Here is a 20,265-nt window from a genome sequence, read left to right on the forward strand (position 1 = left end):
AATCATGTAGCCTTACCTACCACTAATTGGAGGGTAACCCAACTTCTCTGGATATAGCTATATACATTAACTTACCCAACCCACCTTTCTTACTTTTTCTTTCTTCCTTATTTCCTTCTTTCCATTCTTTTTTTCCCTTTCTTTCTTCTTTCTCTTTTCTTTTCTTCTATCTCTATGTGTGTATCATAAATTAAACCAGCTCAAGAATGAGACAATTTTAAACTACTTAACTCCTAATGCAAATGTCAGCCAACCACCATTGTATTCTTAAGTTGTCCAACAGCACCCAAAAGAAAATGTCAATAAGGAGTAACTATGCTTAGTTTCTGGCAAAGACACCCCTAAGGATAAGAGGTATAAGTTGACAAGTAAGCCAATATCTCCATGTGTTTGTGGAAATCCAATTATCTTGATACATACCATCTTCCTCAACTCCTGATTGGAAACAATAATCACATTTGGTGGATCCCCAACAGCTGTGGCAGCTCCTCCAATATTTGTGAAAATCACTTCTGCTATTAGGACATGCCTGGGATCAAGATTGAGCACCTCACATAACCTGTTGAAGATGGAGGGAAATGAAACCACTCAGCCTTTGATTAAATTGCCCTTCTGAATCTGAGAATCTTATATAAAGCCAAATAACAAAAACAAGCTTCATATTTAGGGTATAAAATACACACATACACAGACAATCAAAAAAAGGTGAAAACTAATATGTGTGGGCAACAGCTATTGACCAAGGACCTCAGATCATAGTCCCATGTGTCTAATTTACCTGTGATTCAGCATCCTTAACTGTAAAAATGTAAATAAACCCAATTCCCTGCCTCACTAGAGTGGTGGGAGAGTACAAGGAGGATACTTTCACAGGCATGCAGGAATGGTACTTTTGTAGTCAATGGCATGACCAGCACTTTTTATCCATAAAGCAAAGAGCTTATGGTAAGACAAACTTCTTTGAATGAGGGAGGACTTGGTAACCAGATCTCCCTAGGACAAATTTCAGCAGCAGCATCAGTAGCATTTGTAACACCAATAGACCCACTTTGGGGTCCTAGATTACTTTTTATGTTGCTTCATTACGTTTGTCTTGCCTCCAAGTTGGACAGCTCCTAAAGTATATTTCAACCCATTCTCTGAGTCCCCAATTTTATGCACACTGAGCATCAGGACCATTCCTGATTCAGTTTAGTGTTTTACATGTTTCTGTCTCATGGCTGGGGTGGGGGGGGAATTTAAGCATTTTTACCACTAAAAAAATACTGTGCTCTGGGAACTCATAGTGTTTTATGCTCCCAGAGTTTTAGGGAACTAAATCCAGCTATTTATCTTTATTATCAGTTGTCTGGAAAAGCTAGAGCTTTATTGTATGGGCAGATAGGTTGCACAGCGAATAGAGCACTGGACCTAGAGTCAGGAAGATCTGAGTTCAAATCCAACCTCAGATACTTACTAGCTGTGTGACCCTGGGCAAGTCACTTAACCCTGTTTGCCGTGGTTTCCTCATCTGGAAAACGAGTTGAAGAAGGAAATAGCAAACCACTCCAATATCTTTGCCAAGAAAACCCCAAATGGGGTCATAAAGAGTTGGACATGATGGAAACAACCTGGAAAATAGACCTGGTGAGGTCTTGTAGTCTCCCTTTCATCTCCAGGATGAATTAGTGATTCATCTTCAGGGGCATCAAGATCCTTAGCAAGAAACCTAGGATGGTTTCTAGGAATAGCACAGTCAGTCTGAAGTCATTTAAGTTTTTGTCTCCTCACCCTTTTATATAACTTATCTCCAAACCTAATTCCAGGACACTAAACCACCAACAACAGTAGGAATCTGAGCAACAAAGTCCTAGAAAGGAATTGAACCATGGTCCTTGGAAGAAGTCACACACAAAAAACCAACAAACAGACAGAAATTACTACCTACTGTTCCAGTGATCATGCATTGGTTATAAACAGCCTTTTCTTTAAAAAAAATGAAGACCTACTGAAGTCATAAAAACCACAATCCGTGGAAAAGTAAAAAACCTGTCAAATGTTTTAAAAATGCATATTAGAGAAAGTTTGTGCAAAGCTTCAGGCAGAAACAGGACCTACTTCAAGACACAGTTAAACATCTGGTATGAGTTTAGGCTAAAAAATATCAATATTGTACAACTTAAAGGCTTAAGGTTCATAAAATTGTGCTTAGTTTGAAAAGAGAAAACATATACTTGTTTACTGACTTTAATATCAGGATGAGAGAGCAAGTATCTCTTGGCATTGAGACATAGAGTTCTTAGATAAGCCAATAGAAATGCTGCCATGCATTAGAGGTAAAAAGAGAGAGAGAGAAAAATAGAGAGAGAGAGAGAGACAGAGAGAGAGAGACAGAGAGAGAGAGAGACAGAGACAGAGAGAGAGAACTGATGAAATCCCCTACTTTCAGAGATAGGATATGCTAAAAAGATAATGCCCACACAAATTCGTGAAACAAATTCACTGTTCAGACAAACTCCAAGATGGAGCTAAAGAGAAGGTAGGGATGTTTTGTGTGCATCCTCAACTTTTGAAATTGATGGCAGCATCCCTTAATGTCACTGTCAGAAACAGAATAACGACCCAGATGCCTCATTGGTCTGATTCAGTCTAGTGTTTCATGTGTTCCTCTCTCACAGCTGGGGGCATTAGGGAGGTGGATTTAAGGATGTTTACCACTAACAAATACTGTGCTCCAGGAAGTCATACAGTGTTTTATGCCCCCAGAGTGATAGGGAACTAAATCCAGCTATTAATCTTTATTATCAGAAAAGTAGGAGAATTTTTTGGTCTATTTCATCTCCACAGTAATGACAGCATGCAATTACATCTGCAAAGTTATAGACAAGGGGCAAGAAGCCTAACAATTGAAGAAAGGAAAGAGCCCAGCATGGTAGACATCCAAATATATAAATATGTAAGTCCTATTTTCCTTCTAAAAATAATCATAATAGTAATTGTCTGGCTAATTATAACTATAAAACTAACGATAGCCTGATAAAGCTGCATTAGAGTTCTCAAAAGTCAATGTTTCTCTCATCATCTTAAATTTTTAAAAAAAGTCTTGTTTCTATATCACATTCCTTTACCAAGACCTCAGATTTCTGAAGAGCTACTAATAACTTTTGGTTCTTTACATGAAGATTACAGCAATACTCTGTGTGCGATCTCATCAATGTTGACATTCCTTCTGACAATGTAGATTGAAACCCATATATGTCTTCCCATCTTATATAATTCTTTTCTGTTTCCTCCACCATGCTTGCTCATGTTGGATGGATGGGAGGCCTAGGTCTAAGAGGAACTTCAACTGTGCCTTTCTTAACTTTTGAATTTGGAGCAAACCTATATACTAGTTATGGGTCAGGCTAGGTCTGACCCATGTAGTCATGCAGGAGTTGTTCTATTATACATTGACTGGCTATTCCTTTTAGACATGCTAATGCCTAAAAGTAAAAACTATATAAAGAAGAAATGTTCTTTGAATTGCTTAGAGGCTTACTCCATGGTGCATCGTTTATCTGACTAGGGTTCGGTGAGATATCACAGACCCTGGGAGAAGGGAGGCATTTCCCACTAGGATAGTGTATTGAGACCCAGTTTGATGAGATAAATCTGTATTGTCTATATTCTTTAACTGACACGGTGAGAAACTGCCAATGCAGAGTTGAGTTAGGAAATGTGAAAGCACCTGCTCACTGAGAATTTTAGAGGATTTAGATCCCCTTGAAGCTCCTTCTGTTGCTGATTAGCTCTCTACTCAAGAGTGCCTAGCTGCCAGCATTTTCAAGCTAGAGGAAGCAACACCACTCCATGGTCAAACAGGTGTTTATTATGAGATATAGGTATGTAACACAAGATGTATTTTGAGATAACTAAACCAGCCCTCACAACTCTCTAACATCTTATCTTATAAATTATTGCCTGTGTGTTTCCCTTTCTCTTTTTTTTGAAGGAAGTCTAGTTTATGCTTCGAAATATTCTCAATAAATTACCAAAATTGCAGAAGCTTTTTCTGGCTCATCTCCATCCTAGAATAAAACCAGGTATCTCTTCTCACATGGATTAGCTTCCCCTCTCTCAATCTTAATCCAATCATTTATAAATTTAGAAAAAAACCACTGATAATGAATGGGCATGTAATTTAATAGCAGTATCTACTAACACAGAAATACAAATAAACATGCCAACAAGATAAAAAGGCTTCAACAGGCCTCAAAACTAGACTCATCTCTTTCTCCCTTCCTCAGACCATACTTGTAGCCAGTATTAAGGGGGTTGAAATGGAAAGGGGATGCAATTTAAACTCTGGGTGAATATTTTCCCAGCACTATGCACTAGGAACTTCACTTTAACCAGCTGCAAAAAAAACAATTAGGCTTAATCTCAGATTCAATCTACTCTTAATTTGATTGTCTCCTTGCTTTCCCTGGTCCATATATTCTCATCTTGCTGTCTTCAGTCTGCTTTCCTGACATGGTACCCCAAAATTTTTGGCATAGGTCCCTCCTCATAGTCACTAGAATCTCCAATAAAGCGAGTTTTACTAAAACTTTACACATAGGCCAGCCCAAGTATTCTCCATCATCCCAGAAAGGTCTTTCAAAATATCTGATTCTGGGAAAGTCCTCCAAAGTCTCCCATCACACTCTTGAAGTAGGTAAGGAGATTTAATGTTGAAGGTTGGCAACCGGGGACTATATAGGTCACAGTCATTCAGATAATCTAGTGGTAAAACTAAAGCCAAATCCAGATGTTAAGATTAATACTTTTCCTTTGTCATTAATACTTTCCTTTCTACCTTACTGATCCTGGACTTCCCCCATCAATTCAAGAACAAATTCAACAAACGTTTATTAAGTATCTACTATATGGAAGGCAACATGCCAGGCACTGATGATACAAAGTTGGAGAACAACATAGCTCTGGCCCTCAGAGAACATGCAACTGAAAATATATACAAAATAGGCATGATATAAAGTAATGGTAATGATAGCAGAGATATTAATAATAGCTCATATTTACATGAAACATTTTGTTTACAACCTTACGAGACGTTGTTATGGTTGTTCAGTTATTTCAGTTGTGTCTGACTTTGCATGACCTCATTTGGGGTTTCATTGACAGATACTAGAGTGGCTTGCCATTTTATTCACCAGCTCATTTTACAGGTGAATAAACTAAGGCAAACAGGCTTAAGTGACTTTTCCAGGGTCACACAGCTAGTAAGTGTCTGAAGCCAGATTTGAACTTAGTTCTTCCCACCTATAGGCCCAGGGCTCTATCCACAATGGCACCTAGCTGCCCTTACAAACTTGTGAGATAGCCTGAAGCAAATAAGTGGCTTAGTGGAAAGAGTGCTGCGCTTGGAGGCAGGAACACCTGAATCCAAATTCTGCCTCAAGTATTTACTAGCTAGGCAACCCTGGACATGGCATTATATCTTTCTCAGCCTCCATTTACTTATCTGTTAAAGGGGGGATGATAAACAGCACCTACTTCACAGGGTTATTTGGAGGATTAGATGAGATAACATAGAAAAAAGACTTTTTAAACCTAAAAATTCTACCTAAACGCTAACCATATTATTATTTATGCAAATATTCATATCCTCATTTTACAAATAAGGAAACTGAGACTCAGAAAGGTTAAATGAGCTGTGCATAGACACAGAGCTAGTAAACATCAGGGCTGGGATTTGAACACAGGTCATATAATTCCAAATCTAAGGCTCTTGCCACTACATTAGACAGTTTCTGGTAGTAGAATGGAATTAGAGCAAAGTGACCCAAATGAAGACCTCTAGAAGGGCCAAGAAATGAGGTCTTTAAAACTACCTTTCTTTAAAGGGATTCAAAAGAGGCACGGAAAGTACTGCTGAAGGAAAAAGGCAAAGTATTTTAGCATACATAACTTGAAATTGAGCTGTAGTAAATGGCAAAGAAGCATCTCCATGGATTATTGAGTGCTGTCATCAAGGAAGGTCTGATGTCTTAGCAAGGCAAAGGACCACACTTACCAAATGGTTGGGGGCCAGAATGATGACAACCACAAGCAAAGGAGAGAAAAGGTTTTTCTTGTTTGTTTTACACTCTACTTTCTCCAGGTCAGTTGCATCTTTGTAGTGGTAATCAGGACAGGATTTTTTTGCTGCTCTTAAGTGCCTTTAATGAGCCTGGCCTTTGTTTGAATGGGGAAGGTAAAGTGGGATCTTTTTTTGTCTTGAAATGTTTCTCAGCACTAAGACAATCAAGACTCATTGAATTGTATGCAACGTGGTACCAGCCATTTGAGAGCTTTCCCACAGTCTGGTGTTAGTGATTTCTCACACCCTAGATGGTGAGCCCCTAGCCCTCAGGGTCCTGAACAGGGTATATGTACTGGAAGATTAGCATTTGATTTTGGGGGGTACACTCATCGAAAGAGTAACAAAACTATGGGTAAGCTATTGAAATAGACCCCCAGGCTTTGGTAACCCAGACGGATAGATGTTGGTGCTTCTCTGGTAACTATGTATTGCTATGGATGGATTGGTTTGTGTTATTTGCTCTATTTATAATGTATGCTTGTAATTTCTGTTTGTATTCTCTCTGAAGTTCAGGGGGCTGATCTTTTCCCCCTGAACTAAGTGTATGATACATGTGTGTTTAATTAAACTGAGATTGTTAACCCCTTAAAGTTGCTTTCCTTAGAAAAGCAGATCAAAGAACTTGTGTTGGCAGCCCTTCTGTGTGCTCTTGTTGTTGGTCTTACACAGCCACAGTAGCTGCTAGCAACACTGTTGTTACAATCTTTTGCAAGCTCAGTGTCATATCTCAGCCCTCAGCCTGTCTCACCATAGCTTGCCTCCAGTTAATCAACTTATCCTAGCCAGACGGTCCCCTGAAATTCTTTCTTTTTGCTTCAAAGATATAAATTTGCCGTTTCCCAAACCCAGAAATCTCCCCTGCGTTTCCTTGGCTAGCCACATTCCCCCCCCTTTTTTTCAATTTCGCCTCCCAAGATCAGTGTATACCAAAGATAACATCTATTTCCTGATTACTCTATGTCCTTGAGAGATAAATTTTTGCAAAAAATAAAACCTTTAACTTGGAGATCTTGTGTGCATTGAGTTTTCATGACAAATTTATGAGAGGACAAAGAGTTGCCCAGTATATCATCTTCAGTATATCATTGGAGGGATTACCAACCTCTGAGATATCATAGGTCTAAAGTATCAAAGCATTATTGCATCTGGTACATTACAAGGTAATAATCCAGCAATCAACAAAAATTGATTAAGTGCCTTGCACACTTCAAGCTCATAAATGTTACTGGCAACAGAAAGACAAAAAATAAAATAGTCCTTGTCCTCAAGGAACTTGCATTTTATTAGTATATGAGAAACAAGGTGGATACAAGAACCATGCATTGATATCCAATTATTTAGAATTTGAAATTTTTAGGTCATTCTCATTTTTGATCTGCCTCAAGATCAAAAATTTTCAGCCCAATCACTCCTAAAGCTGACCTTACTAAAAGTAAATAGTTACATTGCTTACCTTATGGTAACAGGTGTAAAGAGCAGCATTGTAGTGACATTGTCCAAAAATGCTGAAAGGAATGCAGCGATGAGACACAGAATGAGGATCATGGCCCACACTCTGCCTCGAGACAACCAGTATGCCTAATGAACACAAATACCAAAAGAAAAGCCCCCAGCAATTAGTGACTTCCTTGAATACATAATTGATTTCATTTACAGAGACAAGTTTTCATGAGAGGCAGTAGGGTATAATAGAAAATCATCTGGCCCAGTGTCTAATCTTATTTTCCCATTTAAATAATAATAATAATAACTAGCATTTTCATGGTGCCTAGAGGGTGCCAGTGCTTAGCACTTTACAATATTTTACTCAAGACTTTACTCAAAGTACTATAGTACTTTACTCATTTCATCCTTACAACAACCCTGGGAAGTAGGTGCTATTATTAACCTCATTTTATAGCTAAAGAAACTGAGGCAAACAGGGGTGACTTGTCCAGAATCACACAGCTGGAGAGTGTCTGAGGCTGTATTTGAATTCAGGTCTTCATGACTCCAGGCTCAACCCTTTATTCACTGGGCCACCTAACTTTCTCTAATTTATTTTATGTCCCAAGCCTGTGTTTTTCCCTCGATAAAATGACTAATTTTAACTTCCTCACAGAGTTGTAAGAATTGAGGGGTATATAAAGTTCTCAACTGCAAAGCACCATGATGATTTAACTCATTTTAATTCAACACAATTTAAGTTCTAACCCTATTTAAGGCAAGGTTAGGTACTAGAGAAACAAATATTAAAAAAAAAACCAGCACAGCAATTAGCTCACTGCCTTCAGTGAGCTAACAATCATGTTGTCTCCCTAATCAGATTGTGAACTCCTTAAGAATAAGCACTTGGATTTGTTTTGTTTTGTTTTGTTTTCTGAGTGTCTTTTCTTTATATCCCACCACTTAATACAATGCCTGGTGCATTTTTGTTGTTGCTCAGTCATTTTGATTGTGTCCAGCTCCTTGTGACCCCATTTGGGATTTTCTTGGCAAAAATACTATAGTAGTTTGCCATTTCCTTCGCCAGCTCGTTTTACACATGAGGAAACTGAACCAAACAGTGTTAACTGACTTGCCCAGGGTCACCTAGCCAGTAAGTATCTGAGGCCAGATTTGAACTCACAAAGATGGAGTCTTCCTGACTCTAGGCCTGGCACTCTATACACTTTGTCACCTAGCTGCCTGGCACATACTAAGTGCTTAATAAATGCTACCTGACTGGACTTGATTTAAAAGGGGTATTAGTCATATGCAAATAAGTATGATAAAAGGTAAAATGTGATAACATCAAAGGAGAAGTCCAGACCAGATACTATGAGAAAAACTAAGGAAGTTTCATATAGGATGATCAGAGATGGTTTCTGAGAAAAGGTTGCATTTGAGATAGACCTTGAAGGTTGAGAAGGATGTCAGTAGATACAGATAGAGGGAACAGGAGATAATAAGATGAGATCAGAGAATAGCTAGTCATCCCATTTAGCTAGAAAATAGAGTAGGTGAAAAGAACTACAGTACAATATAGCTACCTTATGGATAAAAAGGTTTGTTGGAGACAGATTAAGAATGGTCTTAATATGCCATGCTGAGAGGTTTACATAAGGTGATTTTATTTTATAGGCAATATGGAGTTATCATCCATTCCAGTTCTAAATTTATAATCCTAAGGTCCTAAAAATGTACTAAATGTTTTTGTACAGTTGTTCAGTTGTGTCCAACTCTTCATGATCCCATTTGGGGTTTTCTTGGCAAAGATACTGGAGTGGTTTGCCATTGAGTCAAAATTATTGTAGGAGGATAAATGTTTGATTCACTTCTAAATAGTCAGATGCATAGTTCCTAAACTCTAACCAGTCCATATTCTATATAACCTGTGCCAGCCTAATTCAGCCTTTGACTATACAAATGATCCAATTTAAAAATCTGGGGAATGCAACCTATGTCCCTCAACAAAGATCATATGCCACAGATGTCAGTGTCCTCACATTCTCTGATGAGGGCAAATCAGAGCTCTAGAGAAACTTAGATGTTCCATTATGTCCATGATTTCCTTACTACTGCATTCTATAGACATTTCTAGCATAACCTTTTACTCCCTGCCATTCACCAGAACAGTAGGAAAAGAACTAAGCTTCCTTTAGAGAAGCTTGCTATTTTCTTGTATTTAGTAGGTGCTCAATAAATATTTCTGCAATAAATAAATTAATCATGCTTCTTGCTTCCTGGTCTCACACCCTTTACACATTCCAATTAATGTTACCTTCAGAACTTTTAGTTTTTTCTGGGAATCAAAAAGGTCAGCTTAAAAATAAAAATTATAATAATTTACCAAAGGAAAACTGGCAATATCATTGCTCAATCATTTGTAAGTATAATGAGGGTAGACCTGTGATTTTCTGTGGCTTCACCCACACTAAAGCCACTAGAAATGAACCTTAAGAATGCACAGTGTAGAAAGCCATCACAAAAATTACTTTACTAAACAGTATAGTTATCAGAAATGGATGACTTGTCATGTTTTATATCACAAAAGAAAAGCAAAAAATATGTATAGCTGTGTCCATCTCAACTTACCTACTGAAATAAAATTACACAAACCATTTAACCCAAGCATGCATGCCTTTATCTACATCTCTGGTTATTAGTGAGCACACACAGTCATAAGGACCATGAAATTCTTCCCAATGGTGTCTGCTCACTATTCTCAAAGAAACAATTCAGAAAATATGCAGTTTTTCAGAAAATATGTAGTTTTTCTTGGTGATTTGTTTGCAAAGGGCAATTGTATTTGCTAAATGTAGCTCCATGAATACAGGAATATACGTGATTTCTAAATTCTACAGAAAACTTACCTTAACTGCGCAATAGTCAAAAAATCCAGTTTCTGAAAATATGGCCACTAAGATCATCTATGGGTGAAAAAGAAAACACATGATCAAAGCAAAGGTGTTTCTAAATTCAACTTTCATTTATATGTTTAAAAAAATTTAAGAACAGAGGAATGAAAATTTCTTTGTGACCCAAGTTTTTCTCTAATACCAAGAGCTAATATTATCTGGAATGGAGAAACACTAAAAACTCCTTAACACTAAAAACAAGTGAAACAAGAATTTTCACTGTCACTATTACTATTTAACAGAATTGGCAATATGAACTATAGCAGTAAAGGAAGAAAAAGAAATTGAAAGAACAATCATTAGAAAAGTGGAAGATAAACTTGTATTTGCAGACAACATGAGAGTGTCCTTAGAAAACCCTAAAGAATGGAAAAAATTGTTACTGAGACAAATTCAGCACAATACAAACTCAATCCATAAAAATAAAATATAATGCAACTAAGAAATAGCATTACATGATGAACATGACAGTGAAGAGTTTAGAAATACCAATGGGTGAAAAGATATGTTTTTTAAAATATTTACATGTTTAATATTTTATTTAATATTTCTTCATAGTAATTATAAATAAATATATTTACGTATACATTTTAATATGTATTTAATATCCATGGGTATTTTAAAATTCTCCTTTTAAAAATCATGTATATTCACATATATGTATGTATATATATGTGCATGTATACATATTTATAAATCAATGAGCTAACTGAAAAAATAGAACTATTTTACTTGAGGAAAGAATGGTTGAAAGAAAAGTAGAAGCAGAAAAACAAACCCAGAAAATCACTATATTGAAAAAAATTGTATTGAAGCTTTGTGGAAAAGAGTGACAGATGTGTAAGACAGATCAGAGACTAGATATTTTTAAATTACCAGACTTCCCAACAATATAAAGAAGAAAATATCATGACCAATATTTCTGGAAATAATATAAGAAAATTTCTCAGAGATAATCAAAATGAGGAATAGTTTACAAATGGATGGGGTTCATAAAAAACCAACATGGGTAAAACCAAAATTCATATACGTGTGTGTGTGTGTTTATATAATTGTCATGTTTCAACATTAAAATAACAAGAAATCATAAGCAAACAGGAAGATCATCCAGAAATGAAAATTCAAAATTTCATAGTTTTTTTCCACAAAAACAAGAAATTGAAATATAATATACTGATAATTGATATGCAGAATTTTATTCCCAGATAAACTTCCCCCCAAAACTAAGAATTATATTAAAAAATAAAATCTCAAAATTAAAATTCAAGATTACTCTGAACAAATCATACAATGGAGGATTAATCTCAGAGCACTGTATGATATGAAAAACCAGCAAGAGCACTGAACTTTTGGAATAGCCCTGGGTCAATTGTTATAATCAATAGATAATTTATAATTTTGATTAATTAGTTACTATCTCAATACAATCATCATAGGAGATTAAAAATAATGTAGTATCACATTGGCTAACTAATAAGTGAATGAAAAAATTGGGCTTGAGGGAGAAGACCAGAAAAGGAATAGAGGATTGAGTTCTCTTTGGTCACTAGAGATTTTTGAGGGAGAAAAGGCAATCTCACAGAGAAATTCCTAAAGTAAACAAGAGAGGAAAGGGTGAAGTTTTCACAAAAAATATAGTTATTAGCACAAAATAGAGAAACTTTGTTCATTGGGATGATGGCTATTAAATTTGGGGAACTATTAGTACTGATAAGATAAGGAAAATACTGTTTCTGTATCAAATAATTTAAAATTTAAACAAAGAATGGTAGAAGATAAGTCCAATTTACCAAGACTAACTTTTCCCAAACTTGAAATTTCATCTCCCATCTTTGTTCTATGTAGCCTGACCCCCACAGTGTGTGTATGTATATATGTATATATATACATATATACATATGTATATTTCTTCCTCACTTCTACTTGTTAGAATCTTAACTTATTTTAATATTCAACTCAGATATCATGTCCTATGTGAAGCATTTCCTGATCAGCCTGTCAAAAAAAAACATTTTAATTGCCTATTCTGTGCCAGGCACTATGCTATGTGCTGAGGATACAAAGAAAGGAATAAGACTCTGCTCTCAAGGAATTTACAGTATAATAGGGGAGACAACTATATACATACAAGATAGAGACAGAATAAATGGGAAGTAATCTCAGAGGACAGCCACTGGAAATAGGTGGGCTTCAATAAAGGAGATTGCAAACGTTGGGTTTTGGGTTGAGTTTTGAAGCAAGCCGGGAGGTAGAAACAACGGGCAACCATTGAAAAGGGACAGGGCCCTGAGATGAAGTGTTGTCTGTGAGCAAGAGGAAAAAGGTCAGAGTACCTGGAGGGGAGTGAGGTGTAAGAAGACTAGAAAGGTAGAAAGGGCCCAGATTACAAAGGGTTTTAAAAGCCAAACCAAGGATTTTTCTTTTATATCCTAGAGGCAATGTGCAACTACTAGTGTTTTTTGAAGAAGGGATAAAATGGTCAGACTTATGCTTTAGGAAGATCACTTTGAGAGCTAAGTGGATGATGGACTGGAGGGAGGAAGAGACATATGACAGTGTGTTGGTAAGCAAAATGGGCTCTTAGCACTCAGTTCAACCAAGTGCCCTTGAAGAGTTTGGCTTTTGCTTCCTTTGATTAATTCGGTGTATTTCATTGAGTCTTACTAAGTGCTAAGCCCCAGTCTCTAACCCCTATTAGGTGCTAAACCTATGTGGGTGTGAACCTCCCAGGGTCCTAAGGGGAGGTGCTAACTCAAGAGCCAATCATAGGAGCCTAAGTTCTGGTCATTCAGATGATGTTTGATGACATCTGAAATGCTATAAGAAGAGAAGACAGAGCCATTTGGGCGGGGCTCTCACTCTTCATGGCATGGAGACTTTGGGCAGCTGTAGCTAAGAGCCCTCCAGCTCATAAACCCAGAAGCTGGGACTTTGTTAAACTCTGGTAACTATGTATTGGGATTTGAATCAGACAAGGTCTGTCTGTCAATGTTTGTACTTTGTATTTGTTCTGAAGTTCAGGTGCTGGCTTTTTCCCCTGAAATATGTGAATGATATTTGTATACTGCATTAAAATAAGCTTGTTAACTCCCTAACATTGTTTTCCTTAGTAAAGTAGATTAAAAGAACCTGGGCTTTGGCAGCATTCTTGTTGTTGGGCTTGTGTTGGTCTTTTACCCCCACAACAGCTGCTAGCCAGATTGTTGAAACAGGCAGGGAGACCAACAACAAATTTACTGCAATGGTTGAGATATGAGGTGATGAGGAAGGTTACCAGAGTAGTAGCTATGTGACTGGAGCAAAGGGAAGATAGATAGATAGATAGATAGATAGATAGATAGATAGATAGATAGATAAATAGATAGATAGATTAGATAGATAGATGTGTGTATGTGTATCCACACACATATAAAATTTGTTGTTGTTGTTGAGTCATTTCAGTCCTGTCTTGACTTTGTGATCCCATTTGGGGTTTTCTTGGCAATGATGTTGGAGTGGTTGCCAATTCCTTCTTCAGATCATTTTACAGATGAGGAAACATAAGCATACAAGGTTAAGTGATTTCTCAGATTCACACAGCTAGTAAGAGTCTGAGGCCAGATTTGAACTCAAGGAGATGAGTCTTCCTGACTTCAGGGCTGGTATGCTATCCATTATACCACCTAGCTGCCCAATACATATGTGTGTATAGATATACATGTATATATGTATGTACATATATATATACATACATACATACATATGATATTAAGGTAGAAACAAGACTTGGAAAAAAATTGGATATGTAAAGTGAGTGAAGAGTAAGGAATCAAGGCAAAGAACACTATTTCAAGCTTGGGTGACTTGGAACATGGTGATCCCCTTGAGAGTAATAGGGAAATTTGGGAAGAGAGGAGAGTGTGGGGGATAATAAGTTCTATTTTGAACATGTTGAGTTTGACAACTACAGTATACAAAGAAAAAATAATTGGAAAACAATTTCCAAAAATAATTGGTAACATAAATTTTGATAGTGGGAAGGTTTAGTATCTTACTTTTAGAATCTGATAATCGAAATAAAATTAATAACAAGAAATTAAGATGAATAAAATGCTAAGAAAATTGGATTTGACAGATAACAGAAAGAATTAAATAAAAAGGTAGTAACTATATTGTGTTTCAACTTTACATGGAAAAATCACTAAATGTTATCATGTAAAAAAAGTTTTGAACAAATTAAGAAAGATCAAAATATTTAATGTTGCATTATGGGTGATAAAGTAATTTTTAAAAAGCAATCAACAGTGAAAATCTGATCAAAAGATACAGATCTACACAAAAGTTAACTATTCATTGAATAATTCCTGGATTTAACAAAATATTGAAATTATAATAAAATCCTTAAAAGTAACAATATTGATACAAAATATCAGAATTCACCAAATACATGCAAAGTAGTACTCAGAGACAAATGCATACCCTTCATCTGTAGAGAAATTTTAAGAATTAAGTTTTATTGATTCCTATTGCTTTTGCAGCACAGTCATTCCCGATATATCTATGCTCCAATTCTGGACTCCTATCAACAATGAAGAGTTAACTAAAACCAAGGGATATAACGAGCATTCTGATAATGCATGACAATTGAATCCTTCATCCACAACAAAGAAAAATAATAAATTGTCTTCAGTTTAAAATTAGAAAAATGAACAAATTAAGACACTAAAAACAAAGTAGGAAATTTGTAATAAAAGGAGAAAGTAAAAAAAAGAATGAAATAAATGAACTGATAAATAAAAGAAAGCTATGTTCTTAAATACTAGTAAAGCTGAGTTTCAAGTCATAAAATTTATTCAGAAAAGGCAAAAATTATTATCAAATTACCAAATCAATGAGGAAAAGTCACAGCAAATGTAAAAGAAATAAAAAGAACTATCAAAGAAAACAAAAGTAAGATTATTAAAGAAATGGATGAATATTTACAACTTTATAAAATATTCAAAGTGACAAAAGAATTAAAGAATCAAAATAAATCAAACTCAGAAGCATCAATTACACGAATTAATAATTGAATGTCTTATAAAAGACCTTAGCACCAAGAATATTTTCAAATGAATTTGATATTCAAAGAATATTCATAATATTTATTCATTAAAAGGATGAATAACCTCTATACTACATGAAATGCTTTCAAAAGCAAATATTATTTGATCACAGACCTGATAGAAATAAAGCAGGAAAAGAAAAATGGTAAACCAATATCACTAATAAATATTAATCTAATTAAACATGTAAATAAAATAGGCAGATTATAGTATCATTTCAAAAGACTTTCAATATGATCAAGTATGAGTTATACCAGAAATACAAAAATGATTCAGTAACAAGAGGAAAATCACCATAAAAATTACATCAGTAAGAAAAGCATCTGATTTTGTCAGTACATGAAAAAGGTGATAGTCTCTAATGAGTTAAAATTGCAGATCACCCAAAGGATATAGGAGATGGACATGGTAGGGGCATACTGAAGCTTTCTGCCAACACAGGAAAAGCAGAATAAATAGAAAAGTCCTTGATCGTTTTAATTGTCTTTGAAAGCTACTAGATGAACAGGAGCACTGTTACACAGGAAGTGCATTTGAATTGGTTGATAATACTTATTCATAAGCTAGTTCATAGACTAGAGATTTGAGCATCTGGTATCTTAGAATTGAAGCCTTCTAGCTCATCCCCTGCAGAAGAATTGATCAGGAAATAGGTAAGAAAAGCCTGAGACCTATGTCTCTGCATCAGTCTGGGTCTCTTGCCCTGATCCTCACCTCCTACCCTGCCCACCCATCCGCATACACACAAAGACATTGCCCAGAGAAGAATCTAGTAAACTTCACTGGACCAAAGAATTGTGACTTCTCATTGGTATTCTAGCAGAATCTCTGAGATAGCAGCTGCTGGGAATAGTGTCTAGTGCCCCAGTGAGTAGATTTCCAAGAACTATGAGTGATCCCTCTGCCAGATGTGCTCTGTGAGCTTGAGCACATTTTCCCCAAAAGAAGAATGTACTTATGAAAGAGTAAATCATACACTTTGGGAGCACTTAGATTAGAAACTACTGATCAATTTTAATTGTGATGAGTTCACTAAAACAGGCATGCCAAACTAATCTCATCTCTCTCTTTTTTTTAAATAAGGTTACTAAATCTGTATGATTGAATAGGACGAATCTGTGGTTTCATTAGTGCAGAGAATGCCAAATGAAAGTACTCCCTCTAGCAATGTCGATTGGCACTTTTGTACAGCTTATAGTCTTTGCTGTGCACCCTGTGAATTAAAATGATTTCCCCAGGATTGAAGATGTAGTTACGTGTTAGAGGTGAGAACTCCAAACTGATATGGTCAGATTTGTACTTTTGGAAAATAATTTTGACAGCTACTTTCCTTTAATGACATATGGAAAAATTCTGTCTTTGGCACTAACCTACATAATATTTTTATCAATACTTGGACAAATATAGGGTATTTCAAACATCCTAGTACAGTTTGAAGTTTTTAAGTTTTAGTAGCAAACACTTTTTAGGATATTCTGTACACAGAAGGTACATATATAATTTCCAGATGAGAGGTATAGCTAATGTATTGTATTACAGACTTAATATTAAAAAAGCTAACAACAGGCTGGAAAACTTAGCACAGACTAACAAACTGAAATATAACAATAAGAGGTCCAGCCATTTGGGAAAACAACTTAGAACTATTATCAACAAGCAATACTGTGCATACCTTTTCACCCAATGGCACCACTACTAGGCTTTATGCCACCCAAAAAATCAAAGTAAGAGAAAAAGTACCCATATGTACAAAAATATTTATAGTAGCTTTTTCCATGTGGCAAAGAACTGGAAACAAAGGTGGTGTCTATCAATTGGGGAATGATTGCCCATTAAGTGGGGAATAACTGATTAAATTATGGCATGTAGATGTAATGGAATACTACTGTGCCACAAGAAATTATAAAAGGGACAATTTCAGAGAAGCCTGGATAGACATATGAATTTATATGCAGAGTGAAGTGAACAGAATCAGGAGAAGAATTTATACAAAAACAACAATGTAAAAACAAACAGCTTCGAAAGACTTAAGAGCTCTGATCAATGTAGTAACCAACTATGACTCCAGAGGACCAGTAATGAAGCCTGAAACCCACTTCTTGAAAGAAAGGTGATAGACTTAAAATACAAGACATGCATTTTTGGATGTGGCCAGTATGGGAACTTATTTTGTTAATCTATGCTTATTTGTTACAAGGGCTTTGTTTTCCTTTATTTTTCAGTAAGAATTAGAAGAGAAAGAAAATCAATGTTTATACTCAAATAAAATAAATTTTTAAAATTGTTTTTATTAAAAATAAATTTTTTAAAAAATTTAAAATAAATTTTTAACATTTTGGTTTAAAATGAAATAAAAATTTTAAATAGAAATATAAAAAAGGTAAATAAAAAGTATTTCAAGGATCAAAACATCAACTGAATATAGTGGGGGGGGGGGGGTGGAAGAAGATAATGGGGAAATATCTAAGAGGTTTAGTCCAATATATAAAGTTCAATATGAATCAAGAGCGTGACCATGGCTAATCAAAAAAAAGTTAACATATTAGCTTTGTGCTTAACATATGCTACTTTTGGTTGTTATTTTGTATATCACTTTTGTTTTCTCTTGAAGGATAGGGACTTGCCTTATATGCCTTTGTAAACTACCTCTTCTGGCCTGCTCCCATTTCTAGCATGTCACGTACAATGCACCTAATACATATTCAGATGTTTCCTGCTAGTGATGATGTTACATAAATTTTAACCAGAGTTAAAATTTTCCAGTGGCTGACCTCAGCAACCTCCCTAGATGATAGAAGATGGTTTCAATTATTCACAAGGTTTAGAGCTACCAGTGAGATAACTTTAAATAGCTCTTTGGAGAACTGCATGCTCTTCTAATCAATGAAGCTTAAGGTGAGAAATAATTATTCAGCTGATTTCATACTGTCTCACTGTCAAAGTGAGGCAGATCAACCACCGTTCTTGCAGAACATCTTAGAGAACAAAACAACGTAAGAACCTGGTGCCCTGAACACAGAACAAAAGAAAAGGGGGCAGTAAATTCAAATCATTTTCATGAAATCTTTTGCTTCAAAGAGAAAACACCAAACAACTTTGAAAGACCGATCAATGAAATGCTCAACCATGATTCCAGAGGACCAATGATGAAGCATGCTATCCATTTCTTGACAAAGAGATTATAGACTTCCAACGCAGAATGAGACACACATTTTTTGGCATGGCCAAGTATCAAAATTTGTTTTGCTTGACTATTTTTTAAAAGGGTTTTGTTTTTCTTTTTGTTTTCCAATGGAGATATTGGGAGAGAGCTAGAGGGGATCTTGGAGTTGTAGTTTTATTCTCCTCACCATTTTTTAAGATTGGATCTCCATATCATTACTAGGCTAGAAGTACAGCAGCCACTCCCAGCCCAATCTCACTGCTCATAGCCAGGGGAGTTTTGACATAATCTATTTTTCTTTTAATCTGGGCCAGTTTGCCCCACCCCTAGAGGTTCACCATATTGGTCCCAAATAGTATGGACAGCCAATCAACTGTATCCCTACTGCATCTCAGAACTCCTGAGCTCAAGCAATCCACTAGCCTCAGCCTCTTCAGCACCAGAAATGCAGGTATGCATCCCCACACCCAGCCTTTACCCCAACCATCATTCTACAAGGCCTAGAGTCACTTGTTCAGCATCACAGAGGGAGATAGCAATGGCACCTGTGTTGGAACCTAACACTCTCTATACAAATCCCAGTTAACCTGCATTTTCCTCTTCTATCAGTCCATTCAAGAGTATTGTTTTTGGCTCCACTCTAGGTGGGAAAATTCCACTGAGCCATGTTGGAGATGAATGGTGGCTCAAGCCAAGTGTTTACTGAGCATCTCTCATTCTGACAACATCTGAGTCTGCCTGTCTAAGTGTACGGACAGACAGAGGAGCCTCGATAATAAAACTACTTAGAATACTTATACTGGATTTTAGAGCATCCTTTTGGGGGAAGCAAGGGTCTGAAATGTGAATTCATTTATTTGGGGCAGTAGTATCAAACTCCAATAGAAATCAGAGCCACTAATACATACATAAGGATTCCCAAGGCCTCATATGGACTTAGTTTTAAAATGTAATTTTATCTATATTTTATTTTATTTCCCAGTTAGATTTTAATTTGGTTCAAACTTCATTTAAGAATGTTATCGGAAGATGGCAGCTGAAAAGCAGGGACTAGCATGAGCTCCCCGCCGAGTCCCTCCAAACACTTATAAAAATGGCTCTGAACCAATTCTAGAACTGCAGAACCCACAAAAGAGCAGAAGGAAGCAGGGCTTCAGCCCAGGACAGCCTGGATGGTCTCTGGGTGAGGTCTATCCCACACAGAGCTGGGAGCTGGGAGCGGAGCGGAGCAGAGCCCAGCATGAGTGGCGTGGACCAACCAGACCAGGAGCCGGGTGGAGTGTGCCCTAGCACCCTGAATCAGTGAGCTGCAGCAATTACAAGACTTCTCAACCCACAAACACCAAAGACAGCGGAGAAGGTTAGTGGGAAAAGCTGCGGGAGTGGAAGGAGTTCTCCATTCGGCTACTGCCCCAGGGGCAGCAGAGGTGGGGCAGCTACAGAAGTACAGCTGCAGTTGCTTCTGGCCCCAGGCCCACCAGGTGGGAGGAATTAAGTGGCGGATCAGAGCAGGAGTACACGGCCTGCTGAAGA

General features: G+C 36.5%; 1 protein-coding gene across 1 annotated transcript in view; it reads right to left on the bottom strand.

The window, feature by feature from the left end:
* The window catches only part of OCA2 (OCA2 melanosomal transmembrane protein), a 625,581-nt gene that overhangs the window by 404,731 nt on the left and 200,585 nt on the right, over positions 1-20,265 (bottom strand). Inside the window, exons 11-13 of the mRNA XM_036747301.1 lie at positions 10,441-10,497; positions 7,560-7,684; positions 421-559 (exon numbers count right to left, since the gene is read on the bottom strand). Coding sequence (XP_036603196.1) covers positions 421-559; positions 7,560-7,684; positions 10,441-10,497 — 321 coding nt within the window. The remainder of the gene's footprint in view (positions 1-420; positions 560-7,559; positions 7,685-10,440; positions 10,498-20,265) is intronic.

Source organism: Trichosurus vulpecula, chromosome 2 (genome assembly GCF_011100635.1).
Source record: "Trichosurus vulpecula isolate mTriVul1 chromosome 2, mTriVul1.pri, whole genome shotgun sequence".
NCBI lineage: Eukaryota > Metazoa > Chordata > Mammalia > Diprotodontia > Phalangeridae > Trichosurus > Trichosurus vulpecula.